General features: G+C 56.7%; 1 protein-coding gene across 4 annotated transcripts in view; it reads left to right on the top strand.

Moving 5' to 3' along the window:
• The window catches only part of ANO1 (anoctamin 1), a 176,258-nt gene that overhangs the window by 114,452 nt on the left and 34,921 nt on the right, over positions 1–26,885 (top strand). For 2 of the 4 annotated variants that reach the window (XM_077115426.1, XM_077115424.1), the window contains exons 8-13: positions 1,163–1,228; positions 1,754–1,809; positions 5,286–5,327; positions 12,493–12,557; positions 13,362–13,496; positions 17,977–18,137. In XM_077115426.1, the coding sequence (XP_076971541.1) occupies positions 1,163–1,228; positions 1,754–1,809; positions 5,286–5,327; positions 12,493–12,557; positions 13,362–13,496; positions 17,977–18,137 (525 nt within the window). The remainder of the gene's footprint in view (positions 1–1,162; positions 1,229–1,753; positions 1,810–5,285; positions 5,328–12,492; positions 12,558–13,361; positions 13,497–17,976; positions 18,138–26,885) is intronic. The other 2 variants (XM_077115427.1, XM_077115425.1) reach the window with 1 other exon arrangement.

Genomic DNA, 26,885 nt, shown 5'->3' with positions numbered 1-26,885 from the left:
TCCAGGGTCCCAGGAAGGCTCAGCCAAAGCCAACCTGTCCACTCTGTGCTATCCTTAGCCAGCATGTCCACTCCAGGTGTCCCTACCAGTTTTCTGACAACACTGGGCTGCCCTCCTTGGCCTCGTCTCCAGACCTGGTGATGGAGCAAACAGAGCAGGGGTCTTTCTCTGCACCCCCACTTCACAGTGGGTACCTGTCCTAGAGTCCCACCCTACCTCCAAATTCATTCATTTAATGTGCCACAGGGATCGATGCACCCCTCACCCGCCTGGCTCTATCCAGATGTTGGGGCCCCTTACCCTCCAAGGGTTTATAATCCAGGGGAGGGAGATAAACAAGACATCTATAGATAAGCCAGAGCCTGGTCTGATGAATGGTATTGGAGCAGAGACCTGCAGAAAGTGAAGGATGAGCCTGCCAGAGGGAGCTGCCTGTGCAAAGGGCCTGGGGCAGCACCAATGCGGGAGTGACCTGGGAACAGGAGAGAGGCCAGTGAAGCTGGAGCAGAGCTAGAGCAGGAAGGTGGCAGGACACAAGGACAGAGAGGGGACCTCACGGGCCTTGGCGAAGCTTTTACTCCAAGTGAGCGGGACGGCCGAGGAGTGACACGATCCCACTAGGATATTCAGGGAGAGTAAAGGCCCACCTAGATCCCACATACACTCTTTATGCAGGCAAACCTTTGGCCCAAGAGCAGCCCCGGGGGCTCCTGCCTCCTCCCGTGGTCTGAGCTCTTGGTGTCCCTCGGGTTCCCTGACCGCCCAGAGCACTGCGAGGAGATGGTCCGTTCTGAAGTTTAACTTCAGGCTGCCCTGTCCGAGCGGTCTCGGTGTCCAGGCTCCAGGCCCCCCGAGAACTCCGACTCACCCTGCTCCTGGGAAACCTCTTGGGCCAGGAGAGGGTTGAGTGACCAGCAAAGGGCTGAACCAGAACTCAGTGCAGTGGCCCCAAGGGTGCAGGTGGCCCAGCCTCCAGGCAGCCACCCCGGCCCCACCTTCTCGGCAGCGGGCACCCCTTGGCATCACTGTCTGACTGCCCAGCGCGAGGCCTCGGCCGGGCCACCCCTGTCCCCCACAAGCCACCGCCAGCCCCTTCTCCCCCAATGGCAGCTTTGATCTCTTGAGGCCCTTTCATGTAACTAATAGCCGGATGTGTAAACAGGGCAAGGAGAGGGAAGAAAGAAGGACTCTGCCCTTTTAAATAAGAGGCGAAAATGTGGTAAGCATGGTAAGTGCCTCTGACCCCGCCCACGGGGCTGCAGGGCTCGTGGTGGCTTTTCCAATCAACCCGAAATCTAATTCCAAATTGTATGTGTGTTTTCGTACACCATCAATTTCTCCATCCGTATTCTCGTGATTCGGCTTTTCTAACCGCTTCAGATCCACCCTTTCTGAGCTGCAGGCTGGCCCTCAAGCAGGTGGGGGTAGTTGGTGCATTCGAGGTTTGGGGGTGACCAAGTCTTGGCGCCCCGTTCCTCCGAGATATAACAACCCTCCTTGGGGTTTCCTCTCTGCCTTCCTAACTCCTCCAATCGAGCATGTTTTCATCATCTCCTAGGCGGTTAACTACCCAGCGCCTCAGACCAGGGGGGATGCACCCCGGGAAGGCGGCTGGTCTCTGGGTACCAGGTTCATTCATTCTGCTTTGAGAAAACTCTCGGTGACGGAGGCACCCTGTGGCCGCTCCCGCTGACCACAGTGCCAGGGGAGCCGCGGCTCCTCACTGACCCTCCCTCTCTCTCCTCTTCCTAAGGCATCAGCAGCCTGCTGGCCAACGGCGTGTACTCGGCCGCGTACCCCCTGCACGACGTGAGTGACCTTACTGCACGGTTTGTCTTTGCAAAATGTGACAACACCCCCCCCCCCAATCCCAGCGGGCGCCCTGGCCCCACCCCCAGGAGCCCTGATGACCCCGTGGCCACAGCTTCCTGCTTGGCTTTTGCCGTAAATGTCAGCCACACGCTGTCCCTCCCCGTCCTCCAAGGCGGGGACCAGAAGGTACCCGCGCGGTGATCTTTGCACCAGGACAGGGATGTTTGTGGCAGAAGCTGTGCCCTGGCTTTGTCTGAACCTCGCAGCCGGCGGGGTCCGTGAAATGTTTTCCCCAGCTCGGCCCCCGGCCCCCGGCCCCGCCCTGCCTTGGGCTCTAGCAGAATAACTCGGACCGCAAATGTATCTATTTCTGCAGAACCGCTGGCCAGCTTCCTGAGCTCAGGCTCCAAATCCCCCTGGCACCCCCCTGACAAATATAACCCCTGTCAGTGGCTGGGTCCACTGGCCTGCCTTGGAGGGGGGCAGGGGGGCGAGATGATTCTCTTCTATTGTGTCTATGGGAACGGGGCTGCAGGCCAACAGGGCACTGCGAATGGGCCACCGGGGCCTGAGCAGTGTGGGAACCCAGGATGGAGGATCTCTGGAACTATCCAAGCGTGCTTGACTGCAAGGACTTAGGAGCCAAGAAGAGGACGAGGCTGGGAGTCGGGAGACCTGGGGCTGGTCCCTGCCACCCACTCTCCCTGAGGCCTTGCGCATACCCAGCCTTGTATCCTCTCCGAGCCTCAGTGTCCTTGTCTGCAAGCTGGGAATGTAACCTGCCTTAGTGTCAGAGGACAGACAGGCACCAGCGGGGCTCTGAGTAAGAGAAGCTGCATTGAGCAAAGGCAGGGCGCCAGGAATGGCAGTGGGCTCTCTATCCCAAGGACCCAGATGACAGGAGAGTCTCCTCAGGGCTTCCAGCCAGGTAGGACTAAGGATTTGGGGCCAACCGACACAGCTTCCCCACCTCTGTGCCTCTGCAACTTTGCTGATGCTGTTCCTTCCACCTGCAATGCTGTTCCCTCCCTGCCCTGCCTGGACAACATCCCTCCAGCTTCCCCAGCTCACATGAGAGCGTCTGCACAAGGTCTCCTTCTTCCCCTAGCATGACTGGTTTCTTCCTGTCCCCCTGGCCTGCAAAAACACAGCTGTTTGGCCACCATTTGTTGAGTGCGAGTCATCAAAGCCTCAGTACGTGGCGCTTAGTAGGTGCTCAATAAATGTCTGGCTCATTGGGTACTGGATTGAAGAATCAAATGACCTCAGCAAATGATCCGTTGCTCCGTGGATGTTTCGAGGGCTGGGCTTAGGGACCCCAGCCCTGTTCGTGCCTCCTGGCTGCCCCCCAGAAAGCTCCCCACTAAGCTCCAGGTCCTAGAGGGGCCTCCCTCATCTCTCTCACCCATCCCATCCCTTCTTCATTGGGTTCAGCTGGGCACTGAAAATACAGCCCTGTCCAAGCCTGCTCCACGCCCCCTGAACCTGCAGCCGGAGCCCCCATCCGTGCCGCTGCGTGGCCACCGCTGTTGAAGTAGGAGACACCAAGCAAGAATGACTCAGACCTGCCTGTCTGGTCTTACAGGGCAGACCGGAGAAACCCAGGCTCCTAGTGTGTGCTTAGTAGGTGCTTTGGTCACTCAATCCAGTGCAGCCACGAGGACTCTTTGGGGTTCAGTAACTTAGCTGACGTCCCACAGCCACCATGGGGGGCTGGCACCAGGTCCAGCCATGGGTGAAGCTTGCCCCCCCACCCCGCACCGCAGCCCCCAGCCGCACCCCCACTTCTTCCTTCCTTGGAGGCCGAATACACATCTCTGAGAGCCACAGAGAGAAATTCCGTGTGCACAAAGGGCATGGCGAAACCCACAACGTGGGGTCGAATCCCACTGTAAAGATGGGGAAACTGAGGCATGGGAAACTCAAGGAACTTGCCCAAGGAACAGAGTCCAGATCCCCCAATTCCATATCCATATGGTGGGCTTTGGGAATATTGAGGGAATAGGAAATCTTGCAGCCATAGATTCTCCATAAAACCCAAGGACACCCACCCCATAGAGTACCGAAGTCTATGTGTCCACATTGGGGGGAACGCAGTGCTCTGAACTGAGCCACGGGCTCCCAGCATCCTCTTACCCGGAGAGCCCTGAACTGGGTGATGGGGTGAGCTGGGGGGCTGGTGCTGGCCCTTGGCTGGTGCCCTACTGCTCAAGCTTTACCTGCTTCCTCCGTCTCTCTCCCCTCTAAATTCTCCTTCAGTGCTTACTGCCGTCAGAGCAGCACACCCTCTTATCCTCAGCCCTCCTCCAGGCCCTGCTCACTGCATTCATTCATTCATTCATTCATTCATTCAACAAGAATGTCGGTCAAGCACATGCCCGGTGCCATTGCCAGCCAGCTTACACCCTGACAGAACTGTGCGTAGGAGTCTCAGACTCTGAGTGAGACCTGAGGACCTCTCCTATAATTCGAGGGTGGCGACTAGAGAGAGAAAAGGGCTCTGACATTATGTTAACTGCCCGGCGGCTTTTTGGCCTCCTTCCTTGCTGGCATCTACCCTCCTTGAGGTCACCAGCTAACTGAGCTCTGCATGAGGAGGTGTCCCTGGAATTGTGTGTCTATCTCAGCCCTGAACGGGATTCAGGCCTGGGCAGGTGAGGGTCCTGCTGATGACTTAGTGGGAACTTAAATAGATGATTCTCAGACGTTGCATGGGTGTGGGGGGTCCAAGAAGGAGCAGGTGGGAGCAGGGGGCCCCAGGTGGCCCTCCAGGAGGCCAGAGCTTTTCCTGCCCAGAGATTCTCAAGAGCAGTGGACCGGGCTGGGTCTCCCTTGCTTCCTCTCCATAGTTTTTTCTGTATCAGCTGTGACAGTTTGGGGCTCAATTTTTGCATTTTAGACCTTTCTCTTCCTTTGGATTCAGAAACCCACGTCCAAGTCCCAGACTTAGCCGGAGTGAAGTCAGTTTGCTTCTCTGAGCCTCTGTGCTTCCACCTGTCAAACTGGCGTGCCAGGTTCAATGTCCTACAGGGAGGGTGACCCTCATACAGTGATTTCATGTCCCTCCTGGGGCACTTGAGGACAGAAGGCAGCCCTGGGGATGTGTCCTACAGAGTAGGCCATGTGTTTGTTCCATTGATGCAATTCTCTTTCTCCAAAAAGCTGACTTTTTAAATTTTGCAATTCCACGGAGCCGACCCAGATCCGCCGCTGGATTTCTCTCTGCAAGGAGGCATGAGGGCGGCTGGTGCTTTCCGGGGGCTGGAGGGACAGGCTGCGGCGGCCCACAAGGGTTTGCAGAGCCCGTCTCATTACAACAGCAGCTCGAAAGACCAGCGAGCATGGCTGTCCCGTGAATATTGTAACCTGTGTCCGTGAGGATGGCTGGAGTTTGCCGTTGGAGAAGTGGCTGCTGTGTGCTGCTCTGACGCTCTGCAGAATCCTAAGAATTTTCCTCTTTTTTGTTGTAACAGGGAGACTACGAGGGTGAGAACGTCGAGTTCAATGACAGAAAGGTACGTGGGTGCCACGTGGAAAGTGGCCGTGTCGGGGTGTGGAGGGGGTGCTGGCCGACGCCGGGGAACAGGGAGGTCAGCGTGTGCTGCCCGGGGTGACGCAGGCTCTGCTCCCACCGTTCAGAAAGGAAGTCGGTCAGTGAGCTCCTTTGGCCTTGTTTTCCTTTTCTGACTCTTGCAAGTGTCCCTCGGCAGGGTGTTGTCCCTTCCTGGGGCCACCAGAACAAAGTTCTGGCCCTTGGGTGGCTTGAAACAACCGAAAGGTGTTGTCTCGCCAAAACGGCACTGGGGGCAGGGCCGCACTCCCCTCAGAGGGTCTCGGGGAGAACTGGTTTCCTTGCTGGTGGTGGCTGGCCATCCCTGGTACACCTTGGCCACCGGCATCAACACCCACTCTCTGCCCCCGCCACCCCATCACCCTCCCCTGTGATTTCTTCTCCCCTTGTAAGCATGGAGGTCTTAAAAGACCCTATTTCCAAATAAGGCCCCATTCTTGGGACTGAGGTTTAGGACTTGAACATAATATTTTGGGGGGCAGTTCACCCCACAACACCAGGTTATTGTGAATATGCTAAGGGAAAGGGTGCGCTCTTCAGACACCACCCTTTTCCACATTCTCCTTCCTGGGCAGAGTTAAAACTGCGTCCTACTGGTCTCCGGCTTGTCTTTGCTGACATTTGGCCTGATCCCACATGGCTCCTGGGAAAATAAGTTTGGGAACTGTCATGGCCAGTGACAGAGAGTCAGGGCCCCCAGCAGCACATCACGTCAGGGAAACCTATTTGTCACGGGTCCACCCAGCATTTCTCAAACTTGCTTGGCCTGGAACCTTTTTTAGTAGTGCAGCTACTGAGCTAGTGTTCTGTGGAACACACTTCAGGGAACACTTCAGGGAACTGTTCTTCCTCGGTGGCTGTCCTAATGGCCCCAATTCTCCAGAGCACCAGGCCCCCTCCTCCAGCCCCCTCGCTTTTGGCAGGGACTCTGCTCCTTCCATCCAGGGCCCTGGAAGCCCTGCTCCTCCCCCTTTCTGTTTTAACCCCGCAAAGCCATTTTCCCCTGCTCCCCTCTTCCTTGCCGCCCCACACACGCGCCCGTGCCCAGACACCAGCGTCCCCCCCCAGCTTCTACCTTCCCCCACCGAGCCCAGACCCCTTCCTTAGATTCCAAACTCTTGCTCTGCTTCCTGCCCCAAAAACCGGTCCTTGCTGGCCAGTGGATGGAGGTGCCCCCTACGAGCCCAGATGTGTGGAATGTTCTCCATTTCGGCCCCCCATCCCCCTCTCCCCCACCCCATACGTGTTTTTTATACTTTGGCATTTGATATAACTTGCCTGCCCAGGAATCTAGCTGAAGATGCTATCTGATTTAGCACAAAAATTTACATATTTGGTTATTTTTAGTGTAACATCTGGCATTCACAGAGACCCCGTGACTTGTGGGGCCTCCCCCGCCTGCTCCCATTTGAGAAGCACCATCCTCTCCTCGGACCTGTCCTGACCGGCGCTGGCCTCAGAGCCCAGCCCCTTCTGTCCCTCTGCCCCACTCTGCTACTCGGCTGATGCCTAATCTCTGCCAGAAAGTGCCATCTGGCCGGTTTCAGTCCTCCAAGTCCCACATTCACCACCCTAATGTCCAGCCACACTGGACACCTTTATAACCTTCCTCACTGCTTGGTCACATTAGTGTCAGGACCGTCTTGCTCAGGAAATAGTTACTGGGTGCCAGGCCCGTCAACTACAACCCCGGTGTGTCCATGCCCAGCACTTCCTTCTGCCTAGAGTGTTTCTCCTGCCCTGCCCCTCATCAATTAACTTTATGTCCCAGCAAGAAGTACTACGCCTGGTTCCTGGGCAGCAGTTAGGGATTATGGATGGGTGGATGGTTGGATGGATAAATGGCTAAATGGATGGATGGATGGATGGATGGATGGATGGATGGATGGATGGGGATGGATGGATGGTTGGATGGATGGATGGATGGATGGATGGATGGATGGTTGAATGGATGGATGGATGGATGGATGGATGGATGGATGGATGGATGGATGGATGGTTGGATGGATGGATGGATGGATGGATGGATGGATGGATGGATGGATGGATGGATGGATGGATGGATGGTTGGTTGGATGGATGGATGGATGGATGGATGGATGGTTGGATGGATGGATGGTTGGGTGGATGGATGGATGGATGGATGGATGGATGGATGGATGGTTGGATGGATGCTTGGCTGGAACAGGAAAGGAGGAAGGAGAAATGATCCAGATAGGTATTTGTATCCTAACTCAGAGCTTCAGGGAACCTTTCCTAATTCTTCCATGTATCCCTATCTTAACATTAAAATTAAAATTCAGGCCCCATTGAATTTTTCCTGTTCAATGACGAAATCTATTTTAATGAGATCTGTTTCATGTAAACAATTTCTTAATGCAGTGTCTCCCCCCATTGCTCCTATTAGTGGCAAGAGCTCCAAGTGCTTACCCCTGTGTATCTCGCAGGACTGAAGGGTGCACAGCCAAGAATGCTTTCCTGGGCTGTAACAGAGCAGTGGGGGGCAGTGAGCAGGTGGGACCTGCAGGCGTGAATCAGCAGAAAGCAGGCCCAGGCTGAGGCCGAGCCGTCATAGGTGTCAGCCTGACCCTCAAACTGCAAAAGCTTGGAAGCCCTTGGAGGCCAAACCCTCCTTCCTCCAAGCCTGTGGGTGATTCAGCTCTACATTAGGTAACGCTAAGCCCCGTGGAACAAGGGCTATGAGAGAAGGGACACCTGTGAGCAGTTGCGGGGAGGCCAGCATGGGTCCTGGGAAGCCAGGGACAGCTGAGACCCTCAGACAGGGGCTTGCTGGGATCACGGGTGGGATTTTCCCAAGGTGTAGATGGAGGTGCTCCAACCCTGTGCTGGACTGGGAGCCACAGCAGCCCTTGAGCTGTCATTCATTCACTCATTCATTCATTCATCCAACAATTCTTTACCAAAACCCTGTTATCTGTTGGAGGCATAGGGGATGCGATGGACCATTCTAGATGGAGAGGCGAGCAACAGGCAGGTACTAAACTAAATTAAGAATGGCATCAGTGTCGTGGTGGGCACACCCAAGAGAGGGGCTCGGAAGCTCGGGGCAGCCCCAGTAATGTGGCCCCAGTGGGCAGGAGAGAGGCCAGTGTCATGAGCAAAGACCCCTTCTGGCTCTGGGTGCTCAGAAGCTTGGACCATCGGTCCCCCGCTGCTCTGGCCCCTGCCGGCCCTTCCCTGTGCCCAGACCCCTCACCCCCACCATGCTTGTGAAGCTAAGGCTCACCCCTGGATCATCTTCCAGTGATAACGCTGAAATCCTGTTTGGGTTTCTTTATGCTGACAGCTGCAGGGAGATTGGGACTCTCTTCCTGGCAGGAAGAAAATGCCCCTGAAGTAAAATGGTTTATGTGTCGGGTTGGGGGCACGGATGGTGGCAAGTCCTGGGGGCCTGTTCCAAGCTGGGCGGGCCCTGGGGACACAGCGCCCAAGTCCATGACACAGCCGAGCCCTCCCCCCACCATTTCAGTGGCTTTTCCCCCTGCTGCCTGCCCTCCTCCTCTACTTCCCTCTTCCCCGCCTCCTTCTTCTGTCCCCTTCTCTTCTTCTCTCTCTCATTCTCTCCCTCCTTTCTTCTGCCCCCCTCCTGCCTTCTCCCTCCCTCCCTCCCCCACTCCCCCCCCACCCCCCCACCCCCCCCCCCCCCGCACACCTCCCAGTCTCTCTGGGGTATAAACTGGTGATTTGATTCCAGGTATGGGGAGGAAGCTGCCCAGGTGAAGGCTAGCTGCTCTGCCTTTCCAGAGTAGCAGGGCCACCTCACCGAGGGCAGCTGGCCGAGAGCTCCCCTGTTCCCACGACAGAGCGCCGCCTGTCTCCGTTCTCTGCGTGACCAGGCGAGCTGCTCCGCACCGGCACTGACATCTGCCTTTCACAGAGCCATTGAACGCTCTTTAGCCCACCTGGATTCCCTCAGTGACCTGGGGGACGGACAGCTCATTCTGTATAAAGGGGGTGATGGGCTCGGAGGAGTGGGGGTCTGCCCGGGGTCAAAGGCGGGGGTCAGGGTCTACTCGGGATCCCCCATTCAGGGTTGGGGTGCAGGGTCTGCCAGGGTCACTCACTCAGGGTCCGAGGGTCAGATTCTCCCAGAGAGGAGGAGTGAGGATCTTCCCAGGTCAAAGGTTGGGGGGCCTCTGCCCCCTATCACCCACTCGGGGGTCTGCCTGGGGTCTCAGCAACGCTGTCACCCCAGCACAGGAGAGGCGCCCCAATTCCCGGGCCTTGCCCTCAGCCAGGGGCAGGTCTGAGCACCCAGGCCCAGGAGTGGCAAAGTGTCATGCCCAGCAGGAGTCTCGCCATGATTCTTTCAAAACTCGGGGCCCTGCTGAATACCTCCTGCTTGCACTGCTTGCAGAGAGACTTCTAATCCACAGAAAGCTACTTGTGTAGAGATCAGAGCAGGCAAAGCCAAGGGTTCTGACGACAAGGTTCCGATAGTTTATGCAGAGAGAATTTTGCTTTTCTATGGTGCCTCCTTCCCTGCCTTTCAGGGGTGTGTGTATTAACTCAGGATGGGACTCAGCACTTCATTTCTCCTGAGTGCTGTCTCCCAGTGCTGCGGGAAATGCAGAAATTAGCAAGAGGGTCATCTCTGGGAGCCCCTGACCCCTTGTCCGTGAAAACTCTTCCCCTCCCAGAGAGCCGCTTGCATATTTTAAATTTTCAGAGACTTACTCGCGACATATCTTTGTGCATAGATAGTCATGCCTTCAGCTCTGGATTCTCCAAGTCAGTGGGGGAGAGTGTTTAGGTTGAGGCTAACAAAATAATGTGAGTTTTCATGGGCCCACAGCAAAATGCGAGCATAGGAAACGCGCACCCCCCCCCCCAAAAAAATAAGAAAAAACCTCAAGTTCAAATATTTAAGAACCAAGTATTCAAGACCAAAGCTGAGAGGCAGCATGTCCGGGGGTGCCAGGCGACCGTGGTGGGCTCAGACAGGCTGGCCCCACCTACCTGCCTTTCCGTCCTCAGCTGATGCCAGGGGGCAGGGCCCAGGACGCTGGGGGGCCAGCAGTGGGAGGACTTGTGGCGCCAGCTTGGCATGGGTCTGCCTGCAGTGTGGCATTCTTTCCAGTCTCCAGTAGTGACCAAGCTGGAGCCCTGAGCGTAGGTGGAAGGACCTCCCTGCCCCCTCCATGCTGCCATCTGCTTCCCAGCAGGGGATTGCCCTACCGTCACTTCTCGAGGCCCCTCCATGCCTCCTGGGGGTCTCTGTGAGCCCCCCGCCCCCCAGCCCCAGGCCCCCTGCACATGTCGCCCTCCTATGTAAAGCGCAGCCAGAAGCCCCCAGATGGGAAAGTCCTTTGCTGGCCATGCCGTATCGGGCAGTGGAGTTTTACCCTGGTGGGTTTCAGCAAAGCATCCTTCGTCTGCAAGTTCAGATGAGGCCAGGGTGGCGCCCTGCAACCTGGAGCTTCTCCTGGGGTCTCTGTGGGACGGTGGCCCCAGAAGGAGAGGCCCAGACCCACCAGCTGCTGGTGGCCTCCGAGATGTCACACAGCCCATCGCCCACCCGGTGGGGATACGAAGGAGATGTGACAGGGGTCTCCTGGGCTCCCTCCAGCCCTGACCTCGGACTCTCTCGATTTGGGAGGTGGGTGGGCCCAGCGAAGGGACTCCGAGCCAGGGAACTGGCAGCAGATTCATGTCTCGGGACAAACTGCTTGACCCCAGGGTACCTGCTTCCCTCTTTCTCTTTGGGGCAAGACCCCAGCCTGTTCTCCACCCGGCCAGGGTGGCCACGCAGCCCGAGCCTGGGCTTTGAGCTGAGCTGGTGAAAGCATGAACTACCTACAGGCGTGAGTTTTGTGTTCTTGTTTGTTTTTTTAGTGAGCAATCGTAACACATCAGCATGTTCCTACAAGACGTCTGTCTCCAGATCCATTAAACTCATTAGCGTCCCGTCCCCAGCCGCAGGGTGGGTAGGGTGTGCACCCATCTCACCTACTTCACCGGGCGTGGTTAATCAGCAGCCCGTCTCGGAAGATAGACGTTGAGCCGTCTTTGCATCCCATGAGACTTTTTAAAAATTTTGCCATCGGTTTTTCTCGGCTCAGGACCGCTGGTGATTTCCGCGCTTTAGAATAGTTGTGTGGGATCTGCTCAGAGGTGACTGGAAAACCGAGATGGGAAGGTCTCATAGGGTCAGGCTGTTTTAGAAAAACTCCAGACTAATTCACAAAGAATGAGGATTCCTTAAAGCCAGAAGTTTCCTTCTCACACCCACCGTCGCCTAAAACCTTCAGCTCCTTCTTATTCAGGGACCCCCCCTCTTCCCTGGACCCCAGCCCCAGCTCCACCCCCCACTGAGTCTGCTCATTGCACCCTGGATTTGGGGGGCTCCCCTCGCAGAGCTGGAGGGAGACGGTGATGTGTGTTATCTGCTCCTTGGTATCTGCCATAGCAAAGTTCCACAAACGGGGGGCTTCGAACAGCAGGCGTTTTTCCTCGCGGGGTCCTGGAGGCCAGGAGTCCTGGATCCAGATGTGGGCACGCCGGGCTCCCTCTCCACCTGTGGGGCAGCCTCCCTGCCTGCCGCTCCCAACTCCTGGTGGCTGCCGGGCCCTCTGGCTGCTCTCGGCTCGTAGCTGTGCCACTTCAGTCTCTGCTTGGCTTCACCTGGCCGTCTCCCCGTGTCCGTCTGTCTTTGTCCAAACTCCCTCTTCTTGTCAGGTCCTCCCTGCTCCAGTATGACCCCATTTTAACTTGGCCGATTCCATCTGAAGTTATCCTATTTTCAAATAAGGTCATATTCGGCGGCCTGTGAGTTAGGACTTAAACATGTTTTTTGGGGGGATACAGCTCAGCCGCGAACAGTGTCCATCCCCCCACCTCCTCCCTGCCCCTCCGAACAGAAGCTCCAGGGTTCAGGGCTGTGTCTCCGACCTCATCTCCAAAAGCCCAGTGCCCATCATAGCGCCTGGTGCGTGGCCGACGCTCAGTAAGTGTTTGTTGAATGAATGAATGAAGTAGTTGTGAGTTAAGTCCGTCGGTTCATCATCGTCCTCAAAAGCTCTGTTCTGGGGAATCAAGCTCAGAGCGCCCCGTCTTCACCCAGCCCCTCTCCACTTCCTCTCTCCCAGCTCCTGTATGAAGAGTGGGCCAGCTACGGGGTCTTCTATAAATACCAGCCCATCGACCTGGTCAGGTAAGAGGGGGTGTGAGGGTGCGGTGGGGGCAGGTCCGAGGTCCCCAGGCCAAGCTGGGGGAAGCAAAGCCACAGTCAGATACCAGTTGAGGAAATGTCCCTGTGGGTTTCGACCGCACTAATAGTCAATGGCTGGGGACCTGTTCGAACCTGAAGGAAGCGGTGGGTAGAGGGCGGCAGGCTGGGGTGGCGTTCGTTTAAGCAATGCATTCCCATCCATTGGGTTTTCCCCCCTCCGTTTCGCCATCTCACCTTCTAAATTCCCCTTGTGGCCGCACCCGGCTGGGCCTCCCGGTGTTAAAGGGGAGAAAAGAGCTTCCTCAAAAAGCCAAGACCTGCCTTTGCAGGCGATTTGTCTTGACTCCAGAGAAACACTGACCCCCGGGGCGGGCCAGCTAGGCCACATGTGTCCCTTGGCCAAAACCTGGCTCATGAAAATCCAGTTAGGCCCACAGAGGAGCCAAGGACTCTTAAAATGAGGACTGATTGCTTTTCTTGGCACCTCCCTGCCAAATGCATTCCGGCTCTGAGGCTGACCACTCTGCAGAAAATATATGCGCCCCCCGCCGGCGTGAGCTGTCCCGGTGGGAAATGCTCCCGCTTGCCCGGGAGAAAGGGATGGGCTCAGGAGGGGCAGAGAGGGAGCCCAGACCTTTGGGGCTGGCCGAGCCCCTGCTCTGCCTCTTGGATGGGACAACCCGGGGCCCTAAGCGGAGCTGCCCCTAGCTGTGGAGGGGCCCTGGCGTTTCTCCCCCACTGGTGCTGAGCGAGCCTCCGCTTGTCTCCTTGGCCTGCGCGGCGCAGAAAGTATTTTGGCGAGAAGATCGGGCTGTACTTTGCGTGGCTGGGCGTGTACACCCAGATGCTCATTCCCGCCTCCGTCGTCGGCATCATCGTCTTCCTGTACGGATGGGTCACCGTGGACGACGACATCCCCAGGTAGGCGGGCGGCCCCTCCCCAGCTCCCCCTCACACACACACACACACCCCAACGCCCCGCCTTCCCGTCGGTGCCCGGCCTCAGCCTGCCAGGGCTCCTGGGACAAATGCCATGCGGCGGGTTGGCTGCCGGCAGGAATGTGTGATAGACCGGAAGGTGACGTCGAGGTTCCAGGAAGGCCCCGCAGCCCCCAAAGTCTGGTGCCAGTCTCCCGCCATCCTTGGGGCTCTTTGGCGTCTATCTCTGTCCCTTTCACGTGGCAATGCCCTGGGTCTCCTCTTGTGTCTGTGTTCAACTTCTCTTGATATGGCCTCCTATCGTATGGGTGGGTCATTGGGCCACACCTAAATAGGATCTTAGGAGATCCTGCCCACCAATGAGTAAGGGTCCCGTCGTTGAGTGGCTCCCACCCACGGAAGGCAAGCTAAAGATTGAGAACCTGCCTTTTGTTGGGGACGTAATCTGGTCTGCCACGCACAGTTACAGTACTTCATTGGGACCCTGGAGGCACTCAGATTCCCGCACCAAAGCTCAGTTTCCTTGGAAGACATCTCCAGCCCAGCCGCGAGCTGTCGGGACGAAAAGCGCTCCGTGTTCGCCCGAGCTCTGGAGAAAGACATAAACACTGACCCGTCCCCATGCTTCGATTTTTTTTTTTCCTTTCCATCCTTTGTCATTATGTGATCAAAAAATGTACCCTTCCTTGTGTGGTCAAAAAGCAGGACGAACCACTGTGCAGAGTCCTGGGGGCAGCTGGCCAGCGAGCCGCTCCTTCTCTTGCTGCAGGCCTGCCTTCTCCCAGGCTGGGGATCCCTACTGGAAGGCATCTTAATGCGGGGTGAGGGGGTCCCCCAAAGTGGCGGCCAGACACGGCACCACGAGACCGGACCTTGAGCCTGCCCTCCTGGGAGGCAGTCTCCCATCCCTTTGTAACTGTGTCTCCCATTTGCCCAAACCAGCCTGAAGATAACTGCCTCGTGTCTTTAAGACAACAGGTCCCCAACTCCTGCCAGGAACCCTATGCTAATGGGAGAATTGGCTCATCAAGTCCTTTCTATGAGCAAATAAGGTGGTGGCCCCTAACCCCCGCCTTCCCGGAGCCGACAGCTTCTGGGAGAAGTGCTGATACGTCGGCTGGGTTATGTTTCTAAGGGCAAGTGTCTCTAAACTGAAGCTGCTGCTTGGAAAACCCATCACTGTTTCCAGTTAGCGCAGAGCCAGTGATTCTCTTGCCTAACGAAGAAATTGGCCTATTACAACGTAACAGCTCAGAAAGGCCCTAGCCAGGAAGTTTTCATTTAAATTATGTTTTCATACATGAATAACACCTCAAATATTCCCCCACCAGCACCGCCCAGAGGCTAAGGGGTTTATCTCCCCGCCAGGGGTTTATTTCGGACCCTTTGTTTGCGAATCTGACGTGAGGTCACCGGGCTTGGGGTTAGACTGTGGAAAAGATCAAAGTGGCCCAGGCTTGGTGGGAATTTTAGTTCTGCCGTTAGGCTCGAAGAGCTCAAAGTCAGAAGGAAGTGGCGAGTGAAAGGAGGGAGGTTCTCCGCTCTGTGGGGACACTGACCCAAGGTGGAGGGCCTGGGCGTCCCCCACGTCCCTCTCCCCACGCCCCACCCCAGACGACCTCAGCAGGAGACCCTGCAGCCCACAGTGGGTGCCCCAAGAAAGGGCACTGACGACCCCCTGGCTCTGCCCACCTCTGGCACATGTCCAGAGAGGTGAGTACTCCTGACTCAGGATCCAGCTGCTGTGAGTGTAGACGGGGCCTGCTGCCGTCTCAGCCTGGGTCCCCCCTGGTGCCCTCCAATCTGAGCAGGCACGTGGGTTTCCCTCTGGATCCGATCCCTGTTCCTTGGCTTGGTTTCGGCTGCTGCTGGGGCAGCCCAGGTGAATGGAGGGTTGGAAGCCGGTGGGAAAAGTCTCTTTCTCTGGCTGGTGGTGGAGAGGGGGCTGGACGGGCCAGTGACTGGCCAGGCAGGCGGAGAGCCACGGCCTGGCCCTGAGCCCGCCCCCTGGGGCGCCGGGCCCCCCCACCTTCGGGCCAGGGGGTGGCAGCAGCCGGGGAACTCTGGGAGAGGGGCTCGGTCACGTCAGCTGGGGATTTGCTGCCCCCTTCTGCCTGCTTGGGGGGGCCTCAAAGGACAGGAACGGCGACCCGGAGTGTTTGCAAGGCCCGTTCCCGTGCTGGCTTTTCTTTTCTGTTTTGGGGTTTTTTGTTTTTTTTTTTTTTTAGAGCAGTTGCAGGTTTCTGAGCTTTCTGTTTCAACCACCATGTCTGCGAGGTGCTTGGTCCTTGGCCCCGGCGGTGGGGAACGCGTGCATGGGTCTAGCGGGCCAGGCTGTCTCCCACGGGCTCCAGCCGGACCCATCGGTCAGCCCTCATGACCCCTAGTAACCCGATGCCCTTCGTTGTCAGCGGGCCCACTCTGCAGCGGGGGAAACTGAGGCCCAAGGTCATGCAGATAACCAGAGGTGGAGCCGAGATTGAGAATGACGGTCCACACGGCCTCCCGCCTGTGTACCTGCCCCCCGCCACGCCCGCTTTCCCACGGGGTCCTCAACTCCTGGCACCTCTGTCTCCCCGCCCAGGGCAGTGCCTGGCACTTCTGTACACGCACGTTATTCTTATAAACATTTGGTGACCGTCCGTAAAGAAGAGAATTGGGCTGCAATGCCCATGGGGCTGGGGCCCAAGAACGGTGCCCTAGAGCCCCCTGGCAGACGCTGACCCCACACACCCCGCCCCACACCGTGTGCCATCCCGGGCAGACGCCCACACGTATCCAGGATTTGGGTTTTTTTGGAAATAGGCCTTGTGCCTGGGTGTCTGTTGACAGATCAGGGTCTCCTCCTGGTGTTCTGGTTTGCAAACTGCTGGTGTTCTAGTGTGCAAGCGGCATACCACAGCTGGAATGGCTTTTAAAAAGAGGGATTTAATAAGTCATGAGTTTACGGTTCTAAGCCTATATAAATGTTCAAACTAAGGCATCCAGGGAAAGATACCTTGATTCAAGGAAGGCCAGTGGGTCAGGAACACCTCTGTGAGCTGGGAAGGCACGTGGCTGCATCTGCTGGTCCCTTGCTCCTGGGCTCTGTTGCCTTCAGCCTCTGTCCCTGCGGGGGCTCCTCACTTTGCTTCTTCAGGGCTGGCTCTCATTTCTTGGCTTCCTTTGGCTCTCTCCAGGTTCTGGCTTGCTTCACATCTCATGGCAGTGTTTCCCCTTTTAAAGGATTCCAGTAAGCTAATCAAGACCCTCCTGGAATGGGTGGAGTTATCTTCATGTAGCCAAAAGGTCACACCCACAATTGAGCGTGTCACCATTGTACAGAGATAATCTAATCAGAAGCTTCCTGCCTGCAAGATTGGATCAGGGTTAAAACATGGCTTTTCTGGGGTCCATCATACTTTCAAACCGGCACACCTGGTGAGCAGGCAGGTCCTGGGAGGGTCTACTCCTGGCTCCTCTCCTCATTTTCCAGAAACAGAAACTGAGTCTGCAGCTAAGCGATTTGGCTTAGGTCACTGAGGGTAGGAATAGCCTCGAGAGGACCCAAACACAGCCCCCCCACCCCCCCCGCCGCTGCCTCTGGATCTGAGGGACACCCAGGTTCAAGTCCCCACTCTGCTGTGTGGCCTGTTGAAGTCACTTGCCCTTTCTGAACCTTTTCCCCACATGGGTGCAGTTCAACAGAGGCACTCCTGCTCACAGAGCTCCGGGTTTAGTAGAAAAGACCCTGCAGGTTGGGGGTAGCATGGAGGTACGAGGTGGGGGGGGCCTCACCCCTCCCAGTAGAGTTCAGCACAACCAAAGCCTGTGCTTCCCAGGACCCACCCACCCTCTGGACAGGGACCCCCTATTTTCTGAGCAAGCCCCCCTGGGTGGGCCTGCCCCCACCCAAGGTAGCCTGTGGACATGTTCTTTCCTGCCCAGCCCCTGCTCCCCCATAAGCACTGTTTTGCCACCTCCTTCTTGGGGAAACACCCAGGCTATGCCAGGGTGGGTGAGCCAGAACGAGACCTGCATGGGTGGTGCTGAGCTGGGCGCCTGTGCAAGTGAAGCCTCAAAAGGGCTCGGGACCCTTGTGGTTTTCCCACCGGACCAGCCCTCACCACTCACCCGAGTTAGTGGGGCTGCTGGTTCAGGGAGTGGGGAGCAGTGGTCGGGGCCCCTTGTCTTGAGTCCAGGCTGTGGGTGGCAGCTGCCCCTGGGCCACCTGCCAACTGAAACCTGACGGACCCCTCTCTTGGCCCAAAGCAAGGGACAGCCAGGGCCGGCTGCAGAATTTGGGGCACCCAGTGCAAAATGAAAATGGGGGGCCCAGGTTAAAGACTCATAAAGGATTTAAGGTGATGACAGCAGCACGTGAAGCCAAGCATGGAATGGGGAATGGGGACCCTGGCCGAAGCCCTCGGCCCCAGACTGGCGCCCTGCCCTGCCCCCTTCCGAGCCGCCCGCTCCCTTGCAGCATGGAGATGTGCGACCAGAGACACAACATCACCATGTGTCCGCTGTGCGACAAGACCTGCAGCTACTGGAAGATGAGCTCCGCCTGCGCCACCGCCCGCGCCAGCCACCTCTTCGACAACCCTGCCACCGTCTTCTTCTCCGTCTTCATGGCACTCTGGGGTAAGCGGGGGGCTTGGGGTGTCCCCCCTCTCAGTCCCCCTTCCTTTTGGACAGCATCCCCAGGCAGAGCCTGCTGGGAGAAGAGGTGGGAGGAGGGCAGTGGAAAGTTCCGGGTTCTGGGTCGTGCCAACAGGGCTTCTAACCTAGCCAGGAGCCTCTGGGGGGACAGCGGAAGAGGGACACCTGCTCTTAGAAAGGGACCCTCTTTCTTGGGCCTGGGACATGGCCCAGAGGAGGCAGCTGGCTTAGAGTAGGGAGGCCCTGGGGCTCTGCCATCCTTTCATGTTGCTGCCCGGCTGGGAAAGCTGGCCTGGGCTGAGGCCCATCTGTGCTCTCCCTTGAAAGATGGGCTCCCTGCAGCTCTCCTTACCTGCCACCTTCACCGGTGAGGAAACCAAGGCGAGAGCATGTCCATGGGGGTTGCTCAGGCTCACTCGACTCGCCAGTGGCCGAGGTGGGAATTGCAGCTACAATTGCCGAGTCCGTGCCTCTAACCATTGGGCCCCACTGCCACCCCACGTCCAGGCAGCGGCCCTTTCTCCAGGCAGCCCCCCGATCCACCAGGCTTTGAGGCTCTGGGTGGTTGGGAGGTGGTGGCCGAATGCCCTTTACGGATGGTTTCTGGCAAATGGATGTGGCCATTCCCTCCTCTGCAGCCCTGGGTTGGTGTTGCCGGCCGGGGCTGCAGGATTCGGGGCACTGGACAGCCCTGGCTCTGGTGCTCGTGTGTAGTAGGAAGCAGGGCTGGCCCCAAAGACAGCCCAGGAATGAAGGGTCAGGACTCTCTGAGAGGGAAGTCAAGGGGGCTTCCTGGAGGAGGTGAGTCCTGAAATGTGGTTGGAAGGGTGCTGGCAGCAGAGGAGCCAGGTGGAGAAACAGTAGGAAACGACCCTACTGGGCACCTCCTGCTGAAGGGCAGATTCCCAAGGCCAGAACTGGGACACGGTGGGCCCACCAGGGGTGACCCATGTCCAAAAGTCGATGTTTTTACAAATGAGAACCAGAGGCTGCCACCTGTCGGCAAGGTACTCAGCTCCGAGCGGCCCTCACCTGTCAGGGTGAATTCGGTACCAGCTCTCCACCCATCACTAAGGGGAGGGCCACTTGGCAAAGGTGCCTCTCGGCCGAGGGGCAGCCACTCAGAGGGGGCTGGACCGAAGTGCAGAGAGGTTTGTGGTGGAGAGAAGGGATGGAGAAGGCGCAGCGACGTTCTGTGACCTGCCCAAGGTCGCACCAAGGCAGGGGCAGGGCGAGTCCAAGCCCAGCGGCCGCCCGGAGCCCACGCTGCCCCTCCCCCTGGCCCTCACGATGCCAACCCCTTCCCTGTACGCCCCCCTCGGGCCTACCCAGGTTGCCCTGAGACCCTGCTGCTCTCTCCAGCGCTGTCTCCCAGGCCGAGGGGCGTCCTCTGGGGGACCAACGATCTCATCCCCACGGCTTGACCGTGGCCGAGCCTGTGTGGTTTGGAGGTGGGCGTGTGCGGAGGGGCCGAGGGACCCATGTGGGCGAGGCCAGGGGGAGCATCCGGCCCACCCAGGCCCTCGGCTCCTCTGGTTCCATGAGCCCATCTTGAGACTCCCAGAAACTAAGTCTCCAAAAAAAAAAAAAGAAAAAGAAAAAACAGAAAGAGTATCCCAGTGCCTGCCCATGCAAAAAAAAGAAAGAAAGAAAGGCCCCTAATGGAGAAAAAAGCAATTTTGATCATTCCGAGAGCTCCTGCCCTTCGTGTCAACTCTCATGCCACTCCCGGGAATTGAGGAGGCTCTGGCAGGCTTGGCCCAGCCAGTTCCATCCAAAGCACAACGGGTATTAAGTGCAGCCACCCACCCTCCAAACGTGAACAAAAGGCTCTTTCGGGCCCTGGAAAAGCCAGACTTGGAGAGTTGCACCTCCCCACGTCCTGCCCATCTGTGACATCAGGGGGTTGTACGAAATGGGGGGAGAGAGGCTATCTGGGGTCCCCCACCTGATGGACCCTCTCTTAAAGCAAGCCTCCAGTGTGTCCACTTTGGTGAGACTCTCTAAATACTGTAAAATAATTTACAGATCCACAGAGCCGGGCTCTGTTCTCTGCAGAGAGGTACGTTGTGTTTCATTTCTCCTTCTCCAGTTACAAGCGCCGCCTGCCTGCACGGTTGTTCCCGGGGGAGGGGAGCGGAGAGGCTGAGGACTTGGAGATGAAGAAATAAAGCCTCTTAAGCTATAATTATCCTATTTCCGTCTTAAAGCAGCAGAGTAATCAGAGCTCTTGCTTGGAGAGCGCCTGAAGCTCTGCTGGAGTCGAAGCGCTTTTAAGTTTCCTCTTAAAAGTATCTGTGCATCACGCCCCGTGCTTTTCCTGTCCGCTGCGGGAAACCTGCAGGACACGTCTTGGGGTGCGGAACCCCCAGGCCAGGCCTCTTCCCTACATGGTCACGCTTGAGTGGACTCACCTCTGGGAAGAGTGGGGTTAGTTGTTTGGGGGAAGAGACGGGGCTGGCTGTTCCCACAGCAGCCCCACAGAGAGCTGTCTTGGCTGTGGCCCTCAATCCCACAGCCTGGGGATGGTGGGATGATGGAAAGTGCCAGAACTCGATGCCCCAGCGGGAGCTGTGTGGCAGCTGGCTCTGCGCCTGCCTCTCCCGCATGTCTGAGCGAAGGGGCGGGGCCTACGGCAGAGTTTAAAAACCAATGCCCCACCCCCCCCACCCCCGCCACAGTTTTCAAACTGGGTTCCACCCGCCCCGCTGTGTTTCCCACCTGGCTTACCCCAAGATAGGGGTGAGGCAAGGACACTGAAGGGGGGGTGCATCCACCCACACTGGCTGCCCTGGGAGGGAACGTCGGCCCCTAAATCGTGCACCGTGGGTACCCCGCTTGCCTCCCCTCAACCCTGATTTAAACTGACACCAGAGCTTTTACCGGTTTTATGTTTGGGGCTTCTGTGTAAGGCTTGTTTGGGGAAGCTGAGAGTTCTGCTGCTGCAAGGGTGTGAGACCACAGCCAGAGCCCAGCCCCTTTTGACTCGTGAGAACACTGGGGAAAGTGAGGAGAGGGGGTTCTGGCGTGTTTCGCGGGGCCCTGAAATCTGGCATCTCCACTCGCTTCCGGGTAAAGACAGCGCCAGGGTCGCTCCTTCGATCATGCGGCCAGCAGTGGGTCAGGAACTGTTTACCAGACTCCACTGCAAGAGGGCTGAGCAGAGGGGGAGGGCGAAAGCACCTCTCAGGTCCCGGGGGTTCCCGTCAGAGTGGGAGAGCAAGGAGGGCAGATGGGCACAGCTCCACCAGCGCCGCAGTCATTTCTGCACTTGGGGGAAGATACTCGCTTTTCCAGACGAGGCTGGAAGTCAGTGGCTCAGCTAAATGAAAGGTTTCCCCCAGCGCTGGGCCGCACTCACCAGGAAGGTGGTGAGCGCCCCGTGCCAGGCGGCATCCAAGCTGAGGTTGGAGGGCTCCTTGTTGGAGTGCAGAGTTTGAGGGCAGTGGCGTCTCTGTGTGGTCCAAGGTCACGAGGCTTATGGGAAGATTCCAATATCGATTCCTCTGAGGATCAATCTGACCTTAGCAAGAGCCATCAGGCATGAAGTTGACGTGCATGAGGCCAGCATGGGGCCAGCTGCACCTTGCCCTTTGTCCTGCTGTGTCCCCACAGTCACGGACTTGTCCCAATTCACAGGGAAGGAAGTTGGGGCTCCACAGGCAAGCCCAGGAACTGAACCCATGTCTCCCTGAGTTGAGCGCCTTCCCTTGCCCTCCCTGCCTCCCCGGGCCCTCACCCTGTACTCCTGCTTCCCAGACTCCCTGCACTCCTCTTGGCCTTCCTCCAGCCCTCAGCCGTGATCAGGTCAGTTCCTTCCCTCCCCCTTGCTGTCTCAGCCCCAGTAGCACCACGTCCTGGTGGAGTCCAGCCTCAGGTCATCCTGCCCCATGCCGGGAAGACTCCCCCGCCTGCCCAGGCTTCTTCAGTGGAGCTCGGTTTGTATTGGCTGCCGGCTCCATGGTTCGCTCCAGTTCTGTCACATAACCAGTTGACTGTGGCAGGATGATTCAGTACAGCCTGTCGGGTGACAGCGCTGGCTCCCCAGCCACTCTCAGTTCAAAGCCCAGCCCTGTCACTTTCCAGCTGCGTGACCTCAGGCAAGTTGCTCCCACCGTCCTGGCCTCAGGCTCCCCACTTGTTAAATGAAAAGAGTAATGATGCCCGCCTCACTGAGCAGTTGGCAGCATTGAATGGGCCACTACGTGTGCAGCTCTTGAGGCCATGTTGGCATGTGACTGGGGCCTGGCGCTAGTGGTTATATGTCGTGCTGGCAGTTACGCGGTGCTAGCGGTTTGTAGCGCCAACCATTACATCATGCAACCTATTACACTGTGCTAGTTGTTACGTCGTGCTAGCCGTAGGTTGTGCCAGCAGCTGCATCGAGCTAGCAATTTTGTCATGCTATTTGTTGCATCATGCTAGCTGTTGCATCATACTACTGGTTACATCAAACTAGAAGTTACATCATCCTATTTGTCACATTGTGCTAGCTCTTACATCGTGCTAGCTGTTATGTTGTGCTAGCTATTACATCAGTTTGTTGAGCACTCACTTTTTGAAATTATGAAAGCGCTGCCTAGAACACAGTGTGAGAGAGTCAAATCTAACCTCCTTGCTGGACAAAGGCCATGGATTCTTTTATTCAACATGCTCGATAACCAATCCTGAGACAAACTGAGGTTTCAGAGAGAGGAGTTTATTATGAGGCATATTACAGGAGAGCAGATGACCTAGTGGCCCAAAATCTATTTCCCCAAACTGCAGTAATTCTAATTGTTTCATTAGGGGAAAAGATGGGCAGGATTTAGGATAATGAGCACGTTTGCCCCAGGTGATGTGATTAGAGGTGATCTAATTATTGAGCACGCACAGATGGATGACATGCTTAGAGAACCTGCGGCGAGACGTGGGCCCTTTTTTGTTCGATCCTGTCTCAGTTCTGAAGATCATATTGGACTTGGAAAGGGTTGATCCTGGGCTGACCCAGGACCCTTCATTAGTAAATCAGGGGCTGTCTGTCTGTAAGACTGAAATGGGAAAACTGGATAACTGGGCATAAATGACGGTTAGTCTCAAGGGTTTTACAGGCACAGGGGCAGAAGATAAGGACTATACAATCATTATGAGAACTCAGGGTAGCTGGATTACATTTAGAGATGTCAGGGATTTCCCTCTGTCTACTTCAATATACCAGAAAGCCAAAAGAAATATGTATGTAGTGATTCAGTAATCAAAACCATCCCTTGAATCTTCTTTTCTCGGTTACAACCTCTTGTGCTTTTGTCCTTCAGAAAAGGATAATCATTTTAATTAGTTGAACCCTACTGCGTGCCAGGTACTGTTCTAAGGCCCTTCGTGTAGTAGCTCCCCAGTTCCCCCAGTGACCATAAGAGGTAAATAATGTTATTTATTACCCCATCGGCAGATAAGCAAGTCGAGGTAACTTTCCTGAGCTTGCACCAGCTATTAAGTGGCAGAGTTAAAGCGCCAGCACCTGACTGCTAGGCTACCCTGCCTCTGTGTGTGTCACTTGCTGGTTCTGGTCACCACACGTGATTGCCGCATGCCTGGCTTATCCCTGACTGGATTACCGTGAATCTGCTCTCTCACCTGGAATAGCTTCCCCATTGATCCCCTCAGGAATGCATCCTCCTTCCGTAGGTCTTCTCAGAAATCCCCAGAGTAACCCCGGAGGGAGGTTCTGTTACCACCCCTTATTACCAATGGGGAAACTGAGGCCCAGAGAGGTTCAGTGTCATGTTCAAGAGTGCACAGCTCACTGCCCAGCCTGTCTGCCTCCAAGGTCCAGCCATCCCCTTCTCCATCCAAACATCCTCTGAGTCCCCTTGTATGTGCCCCTTGGGAGAGCAGAAAATTCATCGCTGCTGGGTATAGGAGCAAGTGGGCAGGCAGTAATGCCTTCAGTGCCCACCTAGGTTTGGTTAAATCGAGTGCAGCTCAGTCGTGAACTACCTTCACAAGTCCTTCTTGGAGCACCTACTGTGTGCAAAGCAGTCCCACCTCCCTGCACCTACTGTGTGCAAAGCAGTCCCACCTCCCCATACCTACTGTGTGCAAAGCAGTCCCATCTTCCCCTTACAAGCAGCCCCCAGTCCTCAGGAGATAAAAAGATGGTTGCAGTCATTGCTCAGTCTTTGGGGAGGAGGGAAATTCTTGACTCCGTGATGTTCCAGCTGTGTGTCCTCCCCCCCTCAGATCCCACCTGTGTGTGTAAGCTCCCACATGACACTCCCATTTTGGCGGGGGCAGGGGAGTATGTGGGAAGCCAAACAACTTCCACCTCCATGGAGCGCTTACTTGTAAGAAAAGGAGCTCCTCAATCAAGACAGAAAAAGCAGGAAAAGTCTTGCTGGGACTGAAAGGCTGCAGCCCCTCCCCAGCTGTCCTACCCTGCAGGGCGAGGGTGGAAGAGGGGAGAAAAAGCCCCTCCGCCCCCCAGGGATCCTTTTCACACTTGCCATCAGGCATTCTTGGCAGAGGTTTTCCTCTGGTTTTTTTTTTTTGTTGTTGTTGTTGTTGTTTTTAAATCCCTTATTCAATTATTTGTTCATCTCGGGTAAGGGATTATTTTCCCACCGGTATCTCTTCTCCCATTGTGCCCTTACTTTTTCTTCCTCCAGCTGTTAGCTTTTCTGCTCACACAATTACAGGGAGCAGCGGTGCGCCTGGGGCCAGCCCGGCAGCTGGAGCACGGCCACGGGCTGGGGCGCTGCTGCGTCCCACCTGCAGCGGGGGGGCCCCCTTCCCAGGGGTGGCCACGCCCCGCAGATTGCAGCTCTCTGCTGCCCAGCAGTCGGGACATTTCAAAGCTTCAAATAAAGGTGTCACCGCCTCATTTGCTTAAGCAACCTTGAGCCCCATTTAACTATTCACTAGGGTCAATTTTCTGAAATTAGAGCCTAATAATGGGTTTTCGTGGCTTGTCAATTGCACCCGGAACAAAGGAGGTTGTTTGATTTGATTCCAGGTGCAGAAGCTAGAAAAAGATTTGGGTGAAATTATCTGAGAAAGGCAGGCGACCCCCCTGGGGGGCTGGGCGGAGACCCACAATGGAGACACCGGATCGCCCAGCGCCAGGCTGGGACGTAGGGGGTGCTGGATTCTCACCAGCATGGACAGGCTGGCAGCGGGTTCGGAAGCTCCCGGGGCGCCCAGGGGTGACTCGGTAGGAAAATGAAGGGGTGGTGGCCTCTGCACCTCACCCCGCCCCCCAGTTGTGCTGGTGTGCCGGCCCGAGGTGGGGGGCCGTCAGCCCAGGTGGCAGGGAAGCAGGGCTTTCCCGGGCCTGCTGGCTTCTGAGTAAAAGCGCTGCCTCTTAGATTTCCTTCCTGTGCCCAAGGAAATTCACCGCCACCCTCCAGATCGGGAAAACATAGTGAGTGCAAAGCAAGTTCTCCCTCCGTGGGGAGCTGGGGGTTCATAGAGGCTGGTCTCTGCTCTAGGTCACACTTTAAGGGCGGGGAGGCATGGGGACCCCACTCACGTGATGCAAAGGCACCGTCTCCCTGTCATGATGGATGCTTGGCCTGGGACACAGGGCCAGGCGGGCTCAGAGTGAGTGACTGAGGTTTGGCAGACAAGACCCCAGTCGGTAAGGAGCTTGGCCCCCAAGGGGCAGATGGGCTGTCCCTGCCCAGCTGCAGAAGAAACCTCAGATCCATCGGAAGTTTCGCCTCTGGGCCGCTGAGGTTCCCCGTGCAGGCCTGGCAGTCTGTGATTTTTCAACTTGCACCCAAAAGGGTGGAAGTCCCAGGCAAAGGAACTGCTCATGATGTGTCCAAGATGGTGCTGCAGTCTCAGCAACTGTGTTTCAGGGCAGAGGAAGCTAAGAAGGGGGGTACAGCAGCCAGTGGAGGAAGCACCTAGAATGACAGACATTGGAGTTAGGTCTGAGGAGTAATGATAAATTTAGATAGGTCCAGATAAAACCTGAGGGAGGTGGGATGGGACACAGCCAGGGAGAAGAGCAGAAATAAAGACACAGGGGGAGGGCAGTGGAGGTGGGGAGGCGGGTTGGATAGCTGAATAGAGGAACAGAGATGGACAGAAGGGAAGAACAAAATAATGGTTGGACAGATGGCTGAATGGATTCAACAGACAAAAAGAGAGAGGGAGGGAGGGAGGAACGGGAGATGGGCTGATGGATGGATGGATGGATGGATGGGTAGATGATGGGTGAGTGGATAAGTGGGTGGTTGGATGGGTGGGTGAATGGGTTGTTGGATGGATGGATGGGTGGGTGGTTGGATGGATGGGTGGGTGGTTGGATGGATGAGTGGGTGGTTGGATGGATGGATGGATGGGTGGTTGGTTGGATGGATGGGTGGGTGGTTGGATGGGTGGGTGAGTGGTTGTATGGATGGATGGGTGGGTGGGTGGATGGGTGGGTGAGTGGTTGGATGGGTGGATGGATGGATGGGTGGGTGGGTGGTTGGATGGGTGGGTGGGTGGATGGGTGGGTGAGTGGTTGGATGGATGGATGGATGGATGGATGGGTGGTTGGTTGGATGGGTGGGTGGTTGGATGGATGGGTGGTTGGATGGATGGATGGGTGGGTGGGTGGATGGGTGGGTGGTTGGATGGATGGATGGGTGGGTGGGTGGTTGGATGGATGGGTGGTTGGATGGATGGATGGGTGGGTGGGTGGTTGGATGGATGGGTGGTTGGATGGATGGATGGGTGGGTGGGTGGATGGGTGGGTGGTTG

The sequence above is a fragment of the Tamandua tetradactyla genome, chromosome 9 (genome assembly GCF_023851605.1).
Source record: "Tamandua tetradactyla isolate mTamTet1 chromosome 9, mTamTet1.pri, whole genome shotgun sequence".
Lineage (NCBI taxonomy): Eukaryota > Metazoa > Chordata > Mammalia > Pilosa > Myrmecophagidae > Tamandua > Tamandua tetradactyla.
This window is presented reverse-complemented; position numbering and strand designations above follow the sequence as displayed.